We start from the raw sequence: 16,467 nt of genomic DNA, 5'->3' as shown, positions 1-16,467 counted from the left end.
ACCCCCAACTGCCCTCCACTGCCGGCCTGGTTGCCCCCAACTTCCCTCTCCTGCAGTCTATCGTGTGGCTGTGGGCGCTGCCATCTTTGAGGGCGGAGCAGTCAGTTAGCATATTCCCTCATTGGCTGTGAGCACCGCCATTTTGCGAGGGTGTGAGGTTCAATTAGCATATTCCCTCTTTATTAGATAGGATAGTTAAATGCACCCATTTTAAGTTTTGACAAATACATATACTTATGTAACTACTACAATAATCAAGATAAAGAACATTTCTTTTTTTTTAAGGGACACTATAGTCTAAGTGAGCACAGATAAAAATATCCTAAATGAAACACAATGAATACAATTTTGTACTGTGTGATATTAGTATAATTCTCAACATTAAAGGATTAAAAGATTAAAGAGAGGAAAAAACTATGTGACTGTTTCAGTAGATGACATTTAAACCTTTTGATAAAATTCCTGATTAAAAATAAAAAGAAGGATTTTTAGTACCCTTGGAATAAAAGAAATCTAGAACTCATTTAACCTGGTTAAGAAAATATACCAAAAACTTAGAGTGAGCAGTCATACTTAATGATAAAACTTTAGAAGCTTTTCTATTAAAATTAGAAAAGAATATAAGAATGCATGCTGTCCCTACTTCTATTAAGCTAGAGGGTTTAAGGCACTGGAATAACACAAGGAAAAGAAGTTAAGAGTTAAAAGAAGAGACAGAATTGGTAAAGAGAATAAACCATTTGTGTTGTTTCACAGGAAATTCTTGTTTAACCCATTGTATGCCATAAGCGTCTGTAGATGCAAGCGGTGGAACTTCCCCACATGCCATGCGTGTCTATTAAAAAAAAAAAATGTTTTCCCTAAGTGGCAGCCCTGACCAACTTTAAAATTATTTTTCATGAGAATTTTCAGCTGAAAATATTCACGAACACCCAAATCGTGAGTAATATATTTATTTTTATAATATTCGTTGCAAATTGATTTTTTAATTAAGTTCAAATTATCGTGGCGTGTGAGGATGGTTTCCATTTTAGACACGTGGTTAATAAAATGGCTCTGCTGCTCCAGCTTCAGAGTTTAATGTGAACTTATGTTTAAAAAGGTCAGATTCTATTGTAATTAATATCTCTAACTCAGCCTTGCTAACTAGAATTAATAAAATGTGTTTTCTTTAACAATTATGTGTATAGGTTGTATGATTAAACTGACGAATTACTTTATCCAACCATTAAAAAGTAGTTTTACAGATTTTAAGGATGTCTGTGAGAAGGAAAATGGTCTACTCCAACAAACTCTACTGTTTTATAAAAAAAATAAAATAAAAATGATATGAGATAGAAAATGAATGGAAGGAGTGAGTGAGTGAGTGAGTGTGTGTGTGTATGTGTGTGTGTTAAGATCCCTTAAATTTATATTCTATTTAGGGTTGCTTTGTCTGAATTTAAGTCTGTTCACATTTTGGCTCCTATCAGAGCTGTAAAGTACAAACTACTTAGCTGAACTTCTTAGCTTTAAAAGCTAAGGCAACGTTACAGACGTGTGGTGTGTTAGTCATTGTTTACTGGTAACCTGGACAGAGAACATGGCAGGTGTTCTGTGTCACTCACCACCCCCCCTTCCTCTCCACAATCCCATTTTACAGTCAGTTTTATATTTTATGGTTTGTTTATCTTTTCTCCTAGGAAATTGGAATTTTTCTTTTTGCTGAATAGATTGAAAATTACTTAGTGAAAAGAAAACCACAAAAAGTTTAGGGATATCTCTCTATTTAGGACAAAAGTAATGTTTGAGTTAAATTGTCTTTGAATTCTTTTAACATTGTTTATACATTTAAATGTTTTGGTTTTGTTCATAAATCTTTTATTGTTCAAAATGTTACCTTTGTAAAATTTGTGGTATTCTTATTCACCCTGTCTATCCTGGACCTATGGTTTTTCTTTCTGTCACCGTTTTGGTGAGACTGTAGAGGCTAATATTTAAGAGAGAAGTTTCTTGGCCTATCTTACTAGGTAGACCATGATTTATGCCTCATTTCAACTTCAGTGTGTCAACTTGATAGGATGGGACAGGTGGACATTCTGTTGACCAGCTTCAGATTGGGGAGGGTGGAGGCTAGTGATGGATGGATGTGTCTGATGACAAAATAAGCAACTCTGTGAAAATGAGTGTGCCGAGTATATGTAGGACCAGCAGATGGTGGGGCCATGCTGTCTTCCTTTCTCCTCAGCTATGAGATTCGCTGTGGCCGTGCTTTCTCAGAAGCCAGCTGGGACTGTCTAAACTGCCAGCACCCATGGCTTGGGTGGAAGGAACTTGTTGCTTTCTTTAGAACTTGTTCAGCCTCTCGTCCTCATGCATGGCTTTATGTTCTGGTGATAAACATGATATTCAAAAGCAGAATACGTGAGAACTGACCTTTCCCTGGAGAACGTCCCAGTTAGATCTCATTTCCACCATGATTATACTTTGACATCTGGCTTTTTTCCCTGCTCCTTTTTTGTTCTTTAATCCTGTGATATTTCAGATTTCTGTGATGTGCTATTGTGACTTCAAGTCTCATTGCTGAAAGGTCTTCCCAGGTTGTGAAGAGAGGAAACATTTTCCAGAAAACACCAACAGAGAATAGAGGCTACAGTTTACTGGTTAGGCCTGGGCCTTTTTTACCTGTCTGTGGAGCCCAGGGGTAGAGTCAGCCCTCCTGAGTTCCTGGGACTGGGGATAGGGGAGGGAAATTAGGATGCTGTTAACATTAGAAGAGGAAAGAGATGCTGGACAGTCAAAAACATCTATCCCCAAAGGTACTTAGTGGGAGAGGACTGTCCTTCAGCCAACAGTTCCTAACAGCTGGGTTCCTCAGCCAAGATGTCCAGTGTTGAGGCCTAAGCCCTCTCCCCCTTGCCTCTGTTTTGCCACAGATACCTGTTTCCCAGGTTTACACTGTGCTGGACTGAGTTTGTAGACATGAAGGTCCATGTGCCCTGTGAAACCATCGAATACATTGAAGCCAACTATGGGAAGACCTGGCAGATTCCCGTGAAGACGTGGGACTGGAAGCGCTCACCCCCCAATGTGCAGCCCAACGGCGTCTGGCCAATTTCCGAGTGGGATGAGGTTATCCAGTTATACTGAGACAGTGGGTTGAAATGGTAGAATTCTTCTCCTGAAAAACAGGCGGATAACTGTTTTAAAAGATATATATCTGTCAAACATAAGTGGGAGCCAAAGAAAAACAAATTTGAAAACTCAGAGTTCTAACTCCTAAGCCAGTGGTTGGCAAACTGCGGCTTGCGAGCCACATGCAGCTCTTTGGCCCCTTGAGTGTGGCTCTTCCACAAAATACCACGTGCGGGCACGCATGTACAGTGCGATTGAAACTTCGTGGCCCATGCGCAGAAGTCGGTATTTTGTGGAAGAACCACACTCAAGGGGCCAAAGAGCCGCATGTGGCTCGGGAGCCGCAGTTGCCAACCACTGTCCTAAGCCATTTAATTCTCTCATTTAGAGTTTATTGAGGAGTCTTCACGTGCCAGGTACAGTGCTAGGTTACCGGGGAGAGTAGAGATGAGTGAGACAGATGCCTGCCTTTTCCCGCCTCCCTTTGGTAAGCACCCCAGTTTTCCTTTGAGTGAAACACCCTCACTCTTTGAAGAGCTCTGGGTGCTTTCAAATGTTAGAGAATGTTTGGCCTGGAAGATGGGCTTGCCACATGAGGTTAAGGAAGGAGCTAAAAAGAGTGACCCATTCCTGCTCTCAACATTTAAGCTTATATGTTAGTGCTGTTTTTAAGGTTGTGGTTTCTGAGTTAATACTCAAGTGATCAGATTTCAGGTGGCATCAAGACAAGATGCCAGCAGATTCATTTGATAAGCATCCTGCTGTCGAATTGATTTAAAGCACAGGGCAGCATCCAATGAGAGGAGAGCGCATTTCTAGCCTTGTCAAAGATGCCTGCATTTCCATACACTTTCCATTTTCATATTTGAAGTGAAGAGAAAGCTTCTGTGTGTGTAATGCTTGCATTTCTAGCCATCGTGAGAATATTCACTGACTTCCGATAGCACTTGTTGACAAAGCGTGCAAGTGGGACCATGCTAGCGGACACGATGTTGAAAGGGTTGTCTTTTCACAAAACTTACTTTCCTTCTTTCATTCTAAACCATCTGTTAGGTAAAAATATGAGCTAATCATGGACATTTAGTATTTTCTGATGTACAGTCCTTGTACTCCCAATTTTAACACTAAAATACTCATAGAAATACCTCTGGTGTTTTAAATGTTCTCTTCAGTGTATTTGTTCATTAATTATAGCTCCATAGTTTTCACGTATGGCCTATAAACGGATTGAATGGTATGTAAGCCTACCTATTTCCTCTCTCTTCCAAAACTACACCAGGTCTCCAAAATGAGGATAAGTGGAAAACCTGGTAACTGTTCCCCACTCCAGATCATAGTGTTCGCAAAGTTTATATCAGGTTTAGTGGTTCTGTCTGTTGAATATCAGTGGGGTAAGAACTCAGACTTCCCTACTTGATCAAATACCTCACTCTGAAATCCTCGTTTTCCTGTGTGGGCTGGGGTGGCTCTGCCTTCCCCATCTCTTACTGAGTCACTTTAATTATATATTCTAAGTGAGAAGTAAAGGGATGTGTAGGCACAATAAACACCTTTACCTATCTTTTCCTTTTGGTCCAGGAAGGGAAGCTAAATGTTAGGGAAGCTAAAGGGAGCGACGCCTTTCCTCAGACTGCAGGCCAGGCTGTAAACCTGAAATGTGACCCGCACGTGGCGGGGTGTGCCCATTCCCCCAAACAAGTCAACATTCAAGTGAAAACCACCTTGCTCTTGAATCTTAAAAGCAGAGGGGGCCTCATGCCTCATTCATTCTAACCCCGTTATTTTATAGCTAAATTGTAAATCCAGAAATGAGTGATTTGAGCAAGAAACAACTGAGGCTCAAACCCGAGTGCCATGACTTCCGGCCCGTGCCTGTTTCATTGCTCACAGCACAGTGTGTCTAACCCGGCTCGAGATGCTTGACAGAGAACTCATCCCCAGCTGGATTACAATTCAGGGTATTTTCTGCCATTCCCCATTTACTATCTTCCTGATTAGATAGAGCGCCCAAGGTGACAAAGAGGTCAAGAAGGACTGTTTCTTGTTCAAAATTCTTAGGTTAACTTGATACCTTTATTGAAAAATGTCTTAGCTTCAAAAGGTGAAATGAAATCGTTCATTGGGTACATCAGCCTCAGGTCATGATGCTTTTCACATCCAGGAGTACCTACTCTCTGAAGCTCAAGAGGTGTCCGGTTGCCACCCTCTACTTCCCAGGAAGCATCAGCACCAGTCTGCTAAGTGCCAGTATCTGAAGCCTCTCCCCGTCCTCTTTATTGCTATTCTCTTATGGATGCGACTAGTTGAAACCAGACTGTGCTCATTCCTTTTATGCTTTGTGACCCCAAACCACTGTTTCTAGTCTTACAGGGCTACAAATGGCAGCACAGCGAGGTGTGGACAGCAGGTGTTACAGGAAAGCAGAGGCTTATAGATTGGGGACCAGAATAGTATCTGGGAAACACACTTGGAATGAATTCCCATGCTGGCCTGAAACCACCCAATATCACAAGCTTAAGGCTGCAAATGTTCCTTTCCTCCCCCTATTTTCACCTTCTGGGAAATGAACAGGTCTTTTATCCTCAATGTTATAAACCCCAGGGGAAATTTCCTCTCAAAACCTACTCAGAGAAAGTGCCACATTCCCACCTTCTAACACATAATCATCCTTTGAAACGGCTTTAAAGCATAGAAAAACTCTAGTTTCTGACCCACCAAATGCTTTCTCTGAAGAAATTTCCCGCAGCTATTTCTTTTTCCTTTTCCTCTATCATTAAGGCCTGGGCTAAGTCACCTCTGACATCTCACTAAGGGAAGGCAGTATGTTGGCATAAGAAGACAACAGGTTTTAATTTAGGCCTGAGTTTGGATCCCTGCTTCATCACATGAGATTTAGGGTAGAGGACCTCTCAGCTTTAATTTTCACATGAGTGAATTAGGGAAATGATATGTATTTCTAAGGGTTTTTAGTAAGGAATAAATGAAATATAAATGCTTAGCATCAGGCCTAGGATTAAGGAAGTTCTCAAGAAATTTTTCATTTTCTACTTCCAAGTCCTTTTCTAATTATTCTTCAAAAGGAGTAAAAGAAACTGGGTCAGGACACAATTCTTACTCAGAAGGTTGCATGACTCAATTTGCTTTAGGAAAAGTTTTTCATCAAGGTATTAAAGAACAAATTGTATGGTTTGTGAATTCAGAGACTTTACCAAGTTGCCTCCTTTTCTAAAAAGAACTTGTATTTTTATTTTATTGGTCAAGCTTTTTTCTCCTAGGGTCTTCTTATACTATCTCATATGCTACCTAGTTCTTTAGTTTCAAGCAATTCACTCTCTGTACCTCCCTAGATTTGGTGCCTGCTCTACCCTGGACTTTTTTGTGTGTTGTTTTTGTTGTTGTTGTTGTTTTCTCAGTATTTCACCTTTTCCTAGAGGTAACCCCTCACCTCCTTGTTAGTAAATCTCTGCCCAGCCAAAATCAGATAGAAGTCATGATTTGGAGAGGGAAAGAATTTAGAATACTTAGTTTCATTTAGTTGTCTATCCTGATGAATAAATGATTACATCAGTATTAATAAAAGATCATTGAAAGTACTCATGTCCACCTTCTTTCCCCAGGTTTGTGCTTCTGTCTCAACTAGGCAAGAATCAACAGGGTATGTGATGCTATTTTAAGCTGCTCCCCATCAGAGAGAAATTCTCACTATAGTGCATAAGTCAAACAGACCAGTTCAATGGTGATAGCTTTTGTACAGGAACCATTGCTAAAGTAGGCAAGCATAAATTTTCCTAATGAGAAACCTCTGCTTCTATATTCTCAGAACTTCTAGCCTAGAATGCCCCTCTTGCCATCTCCCACTCCAACTCAGTGCAGAGATTATGTGAGAACACATTAGCCAGCCAAGCAGCTATATACTGTGAGCAGCTCCCACAAGGAGGTTAAAAGGGAGCATTAGGAGAAGTACTGTATTTTATTCTATAAAACAATTATGCTGTCTCATGTACCATATTTAAAAAATTACAAGATTTTGTAGCCTTCTTATGACTCAGAGTGTGGGGAATATTTCTTGTGCCCATTAAGTAAAAGTCATATGTAGCTCTTTGTCCCTTCTACTTCATAATCAGAAAAATATGTATGTGAATTTTCTAAACAAAGTGATATTTTAAACATGAGTAAATTTTAGTGTATGCTTACCAGTTTACTTCAGGTACAAATAATTTGTGGTACTACTGAAAATACCTTTACTATTACTCCTTTGATCAGAATTTATAATATACAATCCAGTTTGTGATGATGAATAAAATTTTTCTAATCTCTTGAAATATTTTGTGTTTATTTTTGAAATTTACAGTAGAAATAACAGATACTAACATCAGCAATCTGGTAAAACATACACAATGTCTGTATATGAAAATGATAAAGAAATCAAAGAAGACCTAAATACATAGAGATACGTACCATGTTCATGAACTGGGAAACTCAAAATAGGTTTAATGTCACTTCTATAGATTTTAATGCAATTACTATAAAAATCTCAGCAATATTTTTAGTAGGCATTGGCAATTTAGAGGTAACATAAATCTTAAAAATGAAATTAAAAAAAGAGCAAAAGACAAGAAAGGACATTTCACTGGAGAGGATATACAGATGACAAGCACATTAAAAAGATGTTCAATGACATTAATCAAATACGCAAAATCAGTCCTGAGAAAGAAGGACAAAGTGGGAGGCATCATATTTCCTGTATATAACAAAGCTACATTAATCAAACCAGTGTGGTGCTGGCGTAAAAAAAGACACATAGACCAATGGAACAGAATTGAGAGCCCGAAAACAAACCCATCCGTATATGGTCAACTAATATTTGTCAAAGGGGCCGAGATACTTAATAGAGAAATGGCAGTCTCTTCAATAAATGGAGCTTGGGAAATCTAATATTTGCATACAGAAAAATGAAACTAAAACCTTGCCTTATACCACTTACCAAAATTAACTAAAAGTGGAATAAAAACTTAAATGTGAGACCTTAAAACCATAACACTCCTGGAAGAAAACACAGGAATTTGGGAGAATTTAAATTCACTGAGACTGATCTCGGATCCCTAAAATTGCAGGGACAGAGGACAGAGGCTTAGCCAGGTGGGCGTTAGACACTAGGTGGCTCAGGTAAGGTCACTCCTAGGCATTCCCAGCCAGTGTCGGGCACAGACACAGGGAGTCGAGGGACAAGAAGTATTTGAGTCTGATTGGTACTTGGTGTTGGTCTGGAACAGGGGTGAGGAACATTTTTTTCTGCCAAAGGCCATTTGGATATTTATAACATCATTCACACAGCCATACAAAATTATCAACTTAAAAATTAGCCTGCTATATTTGGTCAAACATTTAATTAACTCACCCCTAATGCCTTAGCAGGGCCAGACTAAATAATGTCTCGGGCCTTATATGGCCCACAGGCCTGGTGGGACGTTCCCTATCCCTGGGGCTGGTCTGGAAAGTCGAGCTCAAGAGCCAGGCTGCCAGCCATAGGGAGGAAGTATGCTGGACCAAGGTAGGTCTCCCAAGCGTTCTGGGGAGTTGGAGCAGGCATCTGAGGCCCAAGACCAAGTTTACGAGGTGAACTGGTACAGGAGAGTTGGTGGTGAGATCCTAGGCCAGTGGTGGCGAACCTTTTGAGCTCAGCGTGTCAGCATTTTGAACAACCCTAACTTAACTCTGGTGCCGTGTCACATATAGAAATTTTTTGATATTTGCAACCATAGTAAAACAAAGACATATTTTTGATATTTATTTCATATATTTAAATGCCATTTAACAAAGAAAAATCAACCAAAAAAATGAGTTCGCGTGTCACCTCTGACACGCGTGTCATAGGTTCGCCACCACTGTCCTAGGCTCTGGGAAAGGCATGAAGGCAATTTCTGGAAAGGGGTGGGGGTGGAGACACAGTGGTCAGTGTTAGGTCTGGCACCACGAGGCAGGCAGTGTGAGATGTGGGGAGGAGGCTGGCGCCATTTCTGCACCTGCTGCTTCAGTTAGAAACCAGGACAGGCTCCGCTGTGGGAGCTGGGAAAGCAGAAGCCAGGGAAGGAGATGGGCTCAGTAGAGATGCTAAATTCTGGGTCTGAATCCGTCCTCCTTTGCTGGGAGCCGGTCCATCCTTGCTGCTTGACACAGTCGCTGCAGGGAAGAAACATCTACACAGCATATGTTTCAAGGGACCTGGTGTATATGGCATACTGTTCTTAATATGTTTGCTCCCCTTCTTGGCGCTATGTGTTTTAACCAAGGTCACCTCTCCGAGAAAGATTGTTTCCCCAGGTAGGGATTTTTCCCTGAAGTTAGGGAGGGAATAAAACCCCTTAACTAAGTGCCAGGCGGGTAGTTAATCACTTTAACTATGAACAATCACACTTAAGCTACATAATCTTTACTCCCTGGAATGGAGATAGACAGAACCTAGAGACAGAACCTAGCGAGAGAACATGGCAAAAGATCCTGGACAGAACCTGGCTACAGAACTTGGCTGGAGAACCTAGACAGAACATGGCAGGAGAACCTAGACAGAACCTGGCTGGAGATCCAAGACAGAACCTGGCTGGAGTTCCTAACCAGAACTTCGCTGGAGTTCCTGACCAGAACTTGGCTGGAGATCCTGGCTAGAGATCCTGGCTAGGCTGATGATCAACTGAATGCTGTCTCCATGTCATTCCTTCTTTGCCGACTCCGTCCACACCTTTGGGGACCCCTGGACCTGCTGGGGCTGGACCCCAACACTCCTTTCCCTGTTGACTGTTCACCTCTGCAGACTCTCATCTCCAAAGGGCAAAGAGGAACTGTTGTAGTTGTTCTAGGAGCACAATTCATGCTGACAAGTGCCTCCCTGTCCCCAGCCTGCCTGCTACCCTCTCTGGGTCATTCCGGACTACTAATCAGGCCTGGCCAAGTCCATCTGCTTTCCACTCTTCCCCATGTCAGAGCTCAAGCAGGGGCCCTGGCTGGTGGGGCCCGGGCCAGCCTGTAACGCCTGCCGGGATCATCGGGGTGGCGGTAGGAGGTTGTATCTTGTCGATACAGTCGGCTTCAGCTACAGTGTGAGTCTCAGAATTGGGTCTGAAACCCCAGCTGGCAGCCTACTTATTTCAGACAATTTTCAAAGAAACTGAATCCCCACCAGCTGGAAAAGTGTGTGCTCTTGGCCAGTGCAGAAGTCTAAGTGCTGTGAAAAGCCAGGTGAGAAGTGGTGGGGAATCAGGGTTTCCTCCGTAGGTTTTTATTGGTTAGACTTGAGGCAACATCCTCTAGTTTTTCTAAGAAGCCCCAGTGAAGCCTCCGGAAAACATCTGCTGGCTTTGAAGGGTAAGGGAGACCGGCCCTCATCCCCTGGGGCCGTGTGTGTTTGGTTTGGGATTTGTCAGTGTGGAAAGCTGAAGGCTCTGGGCAGCTCAGGCCTGGCAGATTTCCCCCACCTGCCCGGAATTCAGCCAGGGGGGCAGAATCTCCCCACCTCCCAAGCCCAGTCCTGCACCTCCAGTCTCCAGACCCTGGTGCTGTGGCCTTTATTTCAAGTCTGGTCCCCAGGGGGCTGAAAGCGGTACGAGGACAGCTGATAAGCCTGACAGTTATTGACTTTATGGGGCGCATTCAATGAATTTACTTTCTGCAAGGAGGCTGCTCTCTTATCTGCTGCCCACAGAGCATCTAAATCCTCATCTCGGGACCCATTGATGAGTGATGTCCTATACAAAGACCAGAGAATAAAGAGGAAAAGGAGAGTTGCACCCCACCCCTCTCTTTTCTCTAGTACCTGGTTCTGGTCCCATAACCCTTGCTTTCCAACTGCCTTTAGATTTATTGGCTGGAAATAGAAGCGCTCGCAGCTCCAGACCTGCAGAGTCAAGGCCAAGCCAGCCTGGGCCTGAGAGCCTCAGCAGCTGGGCACACCCAGGGCTGTCCGACCCTCCAATTGGTAACTATGGGAAGAAAAACTCACTCACTTGGATCAGTTCTGTGCCCCGCTTTCTGCTGCAATATTCAGCATTTGCTCTGGCCTCAGAAATGCTCGCCTGTCCTCAGCACCAGGTGTCTTGGGGAAATGTGTGTACATGTGGGTGTGTGGGTGTTACCAAGGGGTCCTGGGTCTGGGGGGCTGGAGAGTAGAAATTAATTGTAAAAAAGAGCCTTAAAAGGTAATCAAGAGAAGCTTTTCTTTCCCCTCTTTGACATCTCCCTCATCCAGTCCTGGGCTCTGTTTGCTTTACATAGTGGGAAGAAATAGAGGCCTCTTAGCACCACAGGGCCCAAAGCAAGTGGAGGGAGAGAGGTGGGAGTCAAGATGCTGGGCTGGGCAAATGAAAGTACCCTTTGGAGCTAATTAGAGGCAGGTATTCAGATTCCCCGTCTAGCTTTTGAATAGTTTTTCTGATAATAAAAAAGTAAAACTATTTATTGAGCAACTACAAGTTTGTTAGATGCCTGTTAATAAGATTTTTAAGCATTTGCTCCAAATAACTAACTTTACATACATTAACTCAATGTGCACATTGACCCATGAAGTTGGTATTATTTCCAGTTTACAGCTGAGAAAACTGAGACTGGGAGAGGCAACTTGCCCAGGATGACAGCTGGTGTTAGAGCAGCGATTCAAACACTGGTCAGTCTGCCTCCACAGCCACGCCAAAGAAAGGCCTTTTCTTAGCTACTGCCCTAAACCACCTCCCACTTGGTATTTCTCAATACTTTATTCCACTTAATACACAGCAAATCAATGAGTACTGATTATTCCCAAATTGGCTCCTAAAAATATAGAGGATTGATTTAATGGGTGTATATAAAAAGCATTTTATTTTCAAAACAGAGGATATACCTCTTTTTCTATTACCTATGGAATATTCATGAAAGTTGATCATGTTTTACCAAAAAGAAAATCTCAATAAATTTCCTAAAGAAAAAAATGTTCGGGGCATATTTTTGACTACAGTGCAGTACGATTAGCAAATGGTTACCAAAATATACAACAATAAGAAAGTGTAAAAAACAAAACAAAACACCACTTTCTAAAAGAAAATTTAAAATAAACAACAAATGTTAGAAGCGAATGGCAAAGATAACTGCAAATGGAAACACAGAATGATATGGAAGGTATATCAGAAGAAAATTCAGAGTCCAAAATGCTTTTCTTACTGAACAAGAAAGAATGCAGATTAGTAAAATAAACACTGAATCTAAGAATGGGAGGTGGAGAGAGAACAAAATAAGCATAAGCAAATGAGAAAGAGCACATTTTATAAAGATATAGAAATTAATGCCTTAGAAAAATCATAAAAATGATGAATCACAGGGGTAGTTCTTAAAAGAACAATAAAATGTACCAGCTTCTGCAGAGCTAATCAAGAATAGAGAAGTCATGAACGCAGAACATGAAGAATGAGAAATGCAGTAACAAAAATGCAGAGACTTTATTTAAATCATCAAATTACTGTATGTAACACTTTATTAATGGTTCTGAAAATATCAAAGTAGCAAAATTGCCTTAAGAGATAGGGCACTTCAAGGAACAAAACCTACCTAAAAGGACTTACTAGTAAATTCTATTAACGAGCTAATTGCCCAGCCAGCATGGCTCAGTGGTTGAGCATCGACCTGTGAACTGGCGGGGAAGTGGGGGGTCATTGTTCAATTCCTGGTCAGAACATATGCCCAGTGTGGGGTGTGCAGGAGGCAGCCAATCAGTGATTCTCTCTCATCGTTGATGTTTTTATCTCTCTCCCTCTCCCTTCCTCTCTGAAATAAATAAAAATATATTTAAAAAAATAAACCAGCTAGTTCGTGTGATTAATAAATTGATGGATGCAGACACAATCGGTGCAGAGAAGGAATGGGTAGATGGGAGGGTGGAGAGAAGCACTGGGGCCTGGACAGGCAGAACTGGAGAATGTAAAGGGGCTAAGAATGAGGCGGGAGGAAGGGAGTTTTAAGACTGGATGACCTCCCGCCAAACGACCATGGCCCACAACCTTCTGGGCTGACAGAATCCCCTCTGAAAGCCTCAGGTTTGGTCCTCCCTGAAGCTGACAAGCCGTGCACACAGGACTAGAGGTCCAGTGTTCACAGGCTCCTCCAGACAGATCAATTAAGCCAGGAAAGCCAGATCCTGACAATGCCCAAGCCCTTCTAGGATCTGCCCTTCCCTCCCCAGCCACCCTTCCCTCCCCAGGAGCCCGCAGGTGCAGTCTCTCCAGGGGGCAGTGAGAGCCATGAATAGTAAGGGTTTTAGCTCAAGCACACTGAGGCATTTAGCTGCCCAAACCTAATCCCCAATAATCGGATTATGTAAATTCCTACTTCAACCCCATCCCTTGCAGGACCCAGCCCCTGAGCTCTCCACACTGGGAGACAGGATGGAGAGGATCCGTCACTCTGAAGAGTCACTGCTAGTGGAATGGTGCATCAGAATCATTCCCCACGTTAAAAATTGTGAAACCAGCAATCATACGTAAGACAGTGAGGAAAACAAATGTCAGCTCTGGTGCCAACATAATTGTGCTCCTTTCTCTGTAGCTCTCTCTCACCCTCTCTCAGTCCTTATCCAGCTGTACACAGATCTTATTTCATAGCTTATTGTTTCAGTTCGCATCCGATCTTGCTACTCAGTTGCCACAATTCTTTTTTTTTTTTTTTTACAGCTGTAGACTATGCCATTAAGAACCTATATTACCTCACAGGTGTTTGGCTAACATGCAAGGTAATATGGGTTCTTGGTGCAAATTCTAACTAGAACTGTGATACAGTAGGCAGGTGGGTAAGTATGGGCACCGCGAGGCAGCAGTGCCCTCCACAGCAGAGAAGGCAGAGGCAGAAAGAGGACAGCTCGGCGATGTTTACTGCACATAGTAGGTTATAAAGGCCCTTTTGTGCCGATGGACAAAGTGACCAGTTAATTCTCTCCAACCTCCCCTCCAATCCATTCTTTGCCACCAGAATGAGCTCTGTAGCCAGTGTAAACCTAAACATACGACTCCCGTGTTTGAGGCACATGGGCGCCTCCACATAGACTGCCCTCTCCCCCACTCCTACACGTGTACTTCCTGGTTAGCCTTCCCCACCCAGCCTTGGGTTCTGTGCCCATTTCCCACCTTCTCTAGACCACACTCTATGCATTCGGGACCTCTGAGTTTCTGCTCAAATGGCCCTGATTTTGTTTTGAGAGCCCGCACAGGGCTCTTCCTGAGATCCGTGTGAGCTGGGAGCCCGCATCACATACACAGGGCCTTTTACAGAACTGGAGGGGAGGGAAAAATGGGGCTGAGGATGGGTCAGGAATCTGCATTTGTACCCTTGTCCCGAGTCCCACAAATGTCAGGCTGCCTAGAGGCAGCCCTGCCGAAAGGCCTAGCTTATATGCCACCCCTCCCACAAGCCGTTTCTGATCCTCCAGCTATTTATCTTTTGCCATCGACACCCCTACAGTGCTAAATTCATTGCCTGCTTGGTTTTCCTCACTTAATGCTTACACACCTATCATTGTCCCCATTTTAGAGATGAGGAAACAGAGGCAGGGAGAAGTTACATAATTCGCCTGGTGTGGGAAACTGATATAGGGTTAAGCCTCAGACTGACCTACTGGCAAAGTCACAAACAAGTCCCAGCTTAGAGGGCTCAGTCTCTAAGCATAATTAGGCTTGACCTTATAACACTCCCCAGATCTTACCTGGGAAGCTAATGGGCTGAGGGAAGTGCAGGGAGTGTAAACATGATCAAAACAGGTGAAACTCACAAGAACTGTAACTATGGTAACCACTGCATTGTTTACTTCAGACTATAAAAGGTCAGTGCGGACTGAGCACGGGTGGAAGTCCTTCCTCTTGAGTGGGGCTTACCCGCCTGGTCCCCCAATATTTCCAAATTATCTCTTGTCTTTTCTGTTTCATTTGTGTGTGGCTCCTCTTCCAGATCCTGAACCCTGAACCACGAGGGATGTGGGAGGAAACATTTACGACAGCCTGGGATCACACAAGTGGGTAGACCAGGGGTTTCAACCCAGGTATGCAACTTCAGAGTCCTGTGTTCTTATCTACTAAGATGTATTTGTGCATTTATTGCGTCAAATCCTATGCTGGGTCATTCAGAGAGGGTGATGGCTAGAAATTCATTACTAATCCATTTCATTAACCAACCAACATTTGATGAATGTCTTTTCACTAGGGCTGGGCAGGAGACAGCAAGACAAAGATGTATAATATTACTAAATGAAAATGAGTGACAAGAAGAAGAGTATAGCAGGGCAGGAGGATGAAGAGTACTTGTGGGCGTGAAGGTGCAATTTCAGATATTGCTGTCAGAGAGGAAACCTTCCCTGAGAAGATGGCATTGGAGCAAAGATCTGAGAAATGACAACTCCTTGAGCGCAGGAAACGTGTATGTTTTGTTTGAAGCTGTATTCGCACTGGCCCATGGGAGGCACTCCATAGTAATTTGTTGGATGAATGAAGGAAAGTGATGGAGGAGGCTATGCGGATAAGGTGGGGGAGAATGTTATAGGCAAAGAAAACAGTGCAAAGGCCCTGAGGCAGGGGGGTATGTGGTGTGTTCCTCAAACAACAGAGGCCAGAGTGGCTAGAGCTGAGTAAACACAGGAGAGAAGGAGCAGAGAGGTCAGGTAGAGGCTGTCTTCAGAGCCACTGTGAAGACCTGAGTTTGAGTCTCAATGAAATGCAGAGACACCCAAGGGTTTGAGCAGAGAAGTGATGGAATCGGACTTGAGTTTTCACAGCATCATTCTGGGTGATGCTGGACAGTAGACGGAAAGAAGCAAGTGCAGAGGCAGAAAGGCCACTGTGATAGCCAGGTCCTGTTCCGGGACCCTGAAAGCTGACGAATATACCTGGGAATCCGTCCAGTGCAGTGACTACCTTCGTTGTGCTCCTTACTCTCTTTCGGTGCTTAGTAAAAAACGCGAATTTCAGCTCCCATCCCCAGAACACCTGGTCTGGTGAGTCTGGATTGTGGTTAAGATCTGCCTCCCCTCAATCCCTTGATTCCGAAGCGAGTGGTTCTCGGAGCGCAGCTGGAGATGCGCTGGAACTTAAATAGTTCACATCTGATGCATTAACCACGGGGCACGCATTCCCGCGGCTGTGGGCGTTGGAGAGGGTGGGTAAGCTGCACGCAGGGCCTCCAGCTGCGGCCCAGGTGAGGGGCAGGACCCCTCCTGCCCTGAGCTTTCACAAAGCGGGGTTCTCCTTCCGCCTCTACCCCCTTTTCAGGGCACAGGGAGGGCTGGTCCTGGGAAGCGGGGGACACGGGGAGTGGGGCGGGGCCGGCGGGATCCCCGGGAGGGAAGGGGCCCCGTGG

At 43.5% G+C, this 16,467-nt stretch overlaps 2 protein-coding genes across 3 annotated transcripts in view; both read left to right on the top strand.

Annotated features, from left to right (window-relative positions):
• Window positions 1–3,265, top strand: part of FKTN (fukutin) — a 31,164-nt gene extending 27,899 nt beyond the window's left edge. Inside the window, exon 9 of one of the 2 annotated variants that reach the window (XM_014534431.1) lies at window positions 2,916–3,265. In XM_014534431.1, the coding sequence (XP_014389917.1) occupies window positions 2,916–3,129 (214 nt within the window). In that variant the 3' untranslated portion in view covers window positions 3,130–3,265. Of the gene's footprint in view, window positions 1–756; window positions 909–2,915 lie in introns of those variants that run through there. The other variant, XM_014534432.1, reaches the window with a different exon arrangement.
• Window positions 3,266–15,121: 11,856 nt separating this feature from the next.
• TAL2 (T-cell acute lymphocytic leukemia 2) overlaps window positions 15,122–16,467 on the top strand; it is an 8,574-nt gene continuing 7,228 nt past the window's right edge. Inside the window, exon 1 of the mRNA XM_005859802.2 lies at window positions 15,122–15,157. The gene's annotated coding sequence lies outside the window, so the exon portion shown is untranslated. The remainder of the gene's footprint in view (window positions 15,158–16,467) is intronic.

Source organism: Myotis brandtii, unplaced genomic scaffold, assembly GCF_000412655.1.
Source record: "Myotis brandtii unplaced genomic scaffold, ASM41265v1 scaffold13, whole genome shotgun sequence".
Classification (NCBI taxonomy): Eukaryota; Metazoa; Chordata; class Mammalia; order Chiroptera; family Vespertilionidae; genus Myotis; species Myotis brandtii.
The sequence above is the reverse complement of the archived record's forward strand: the minus strand, read 5'-3'. Positions and strand labels throughout refer to the sequence as shown.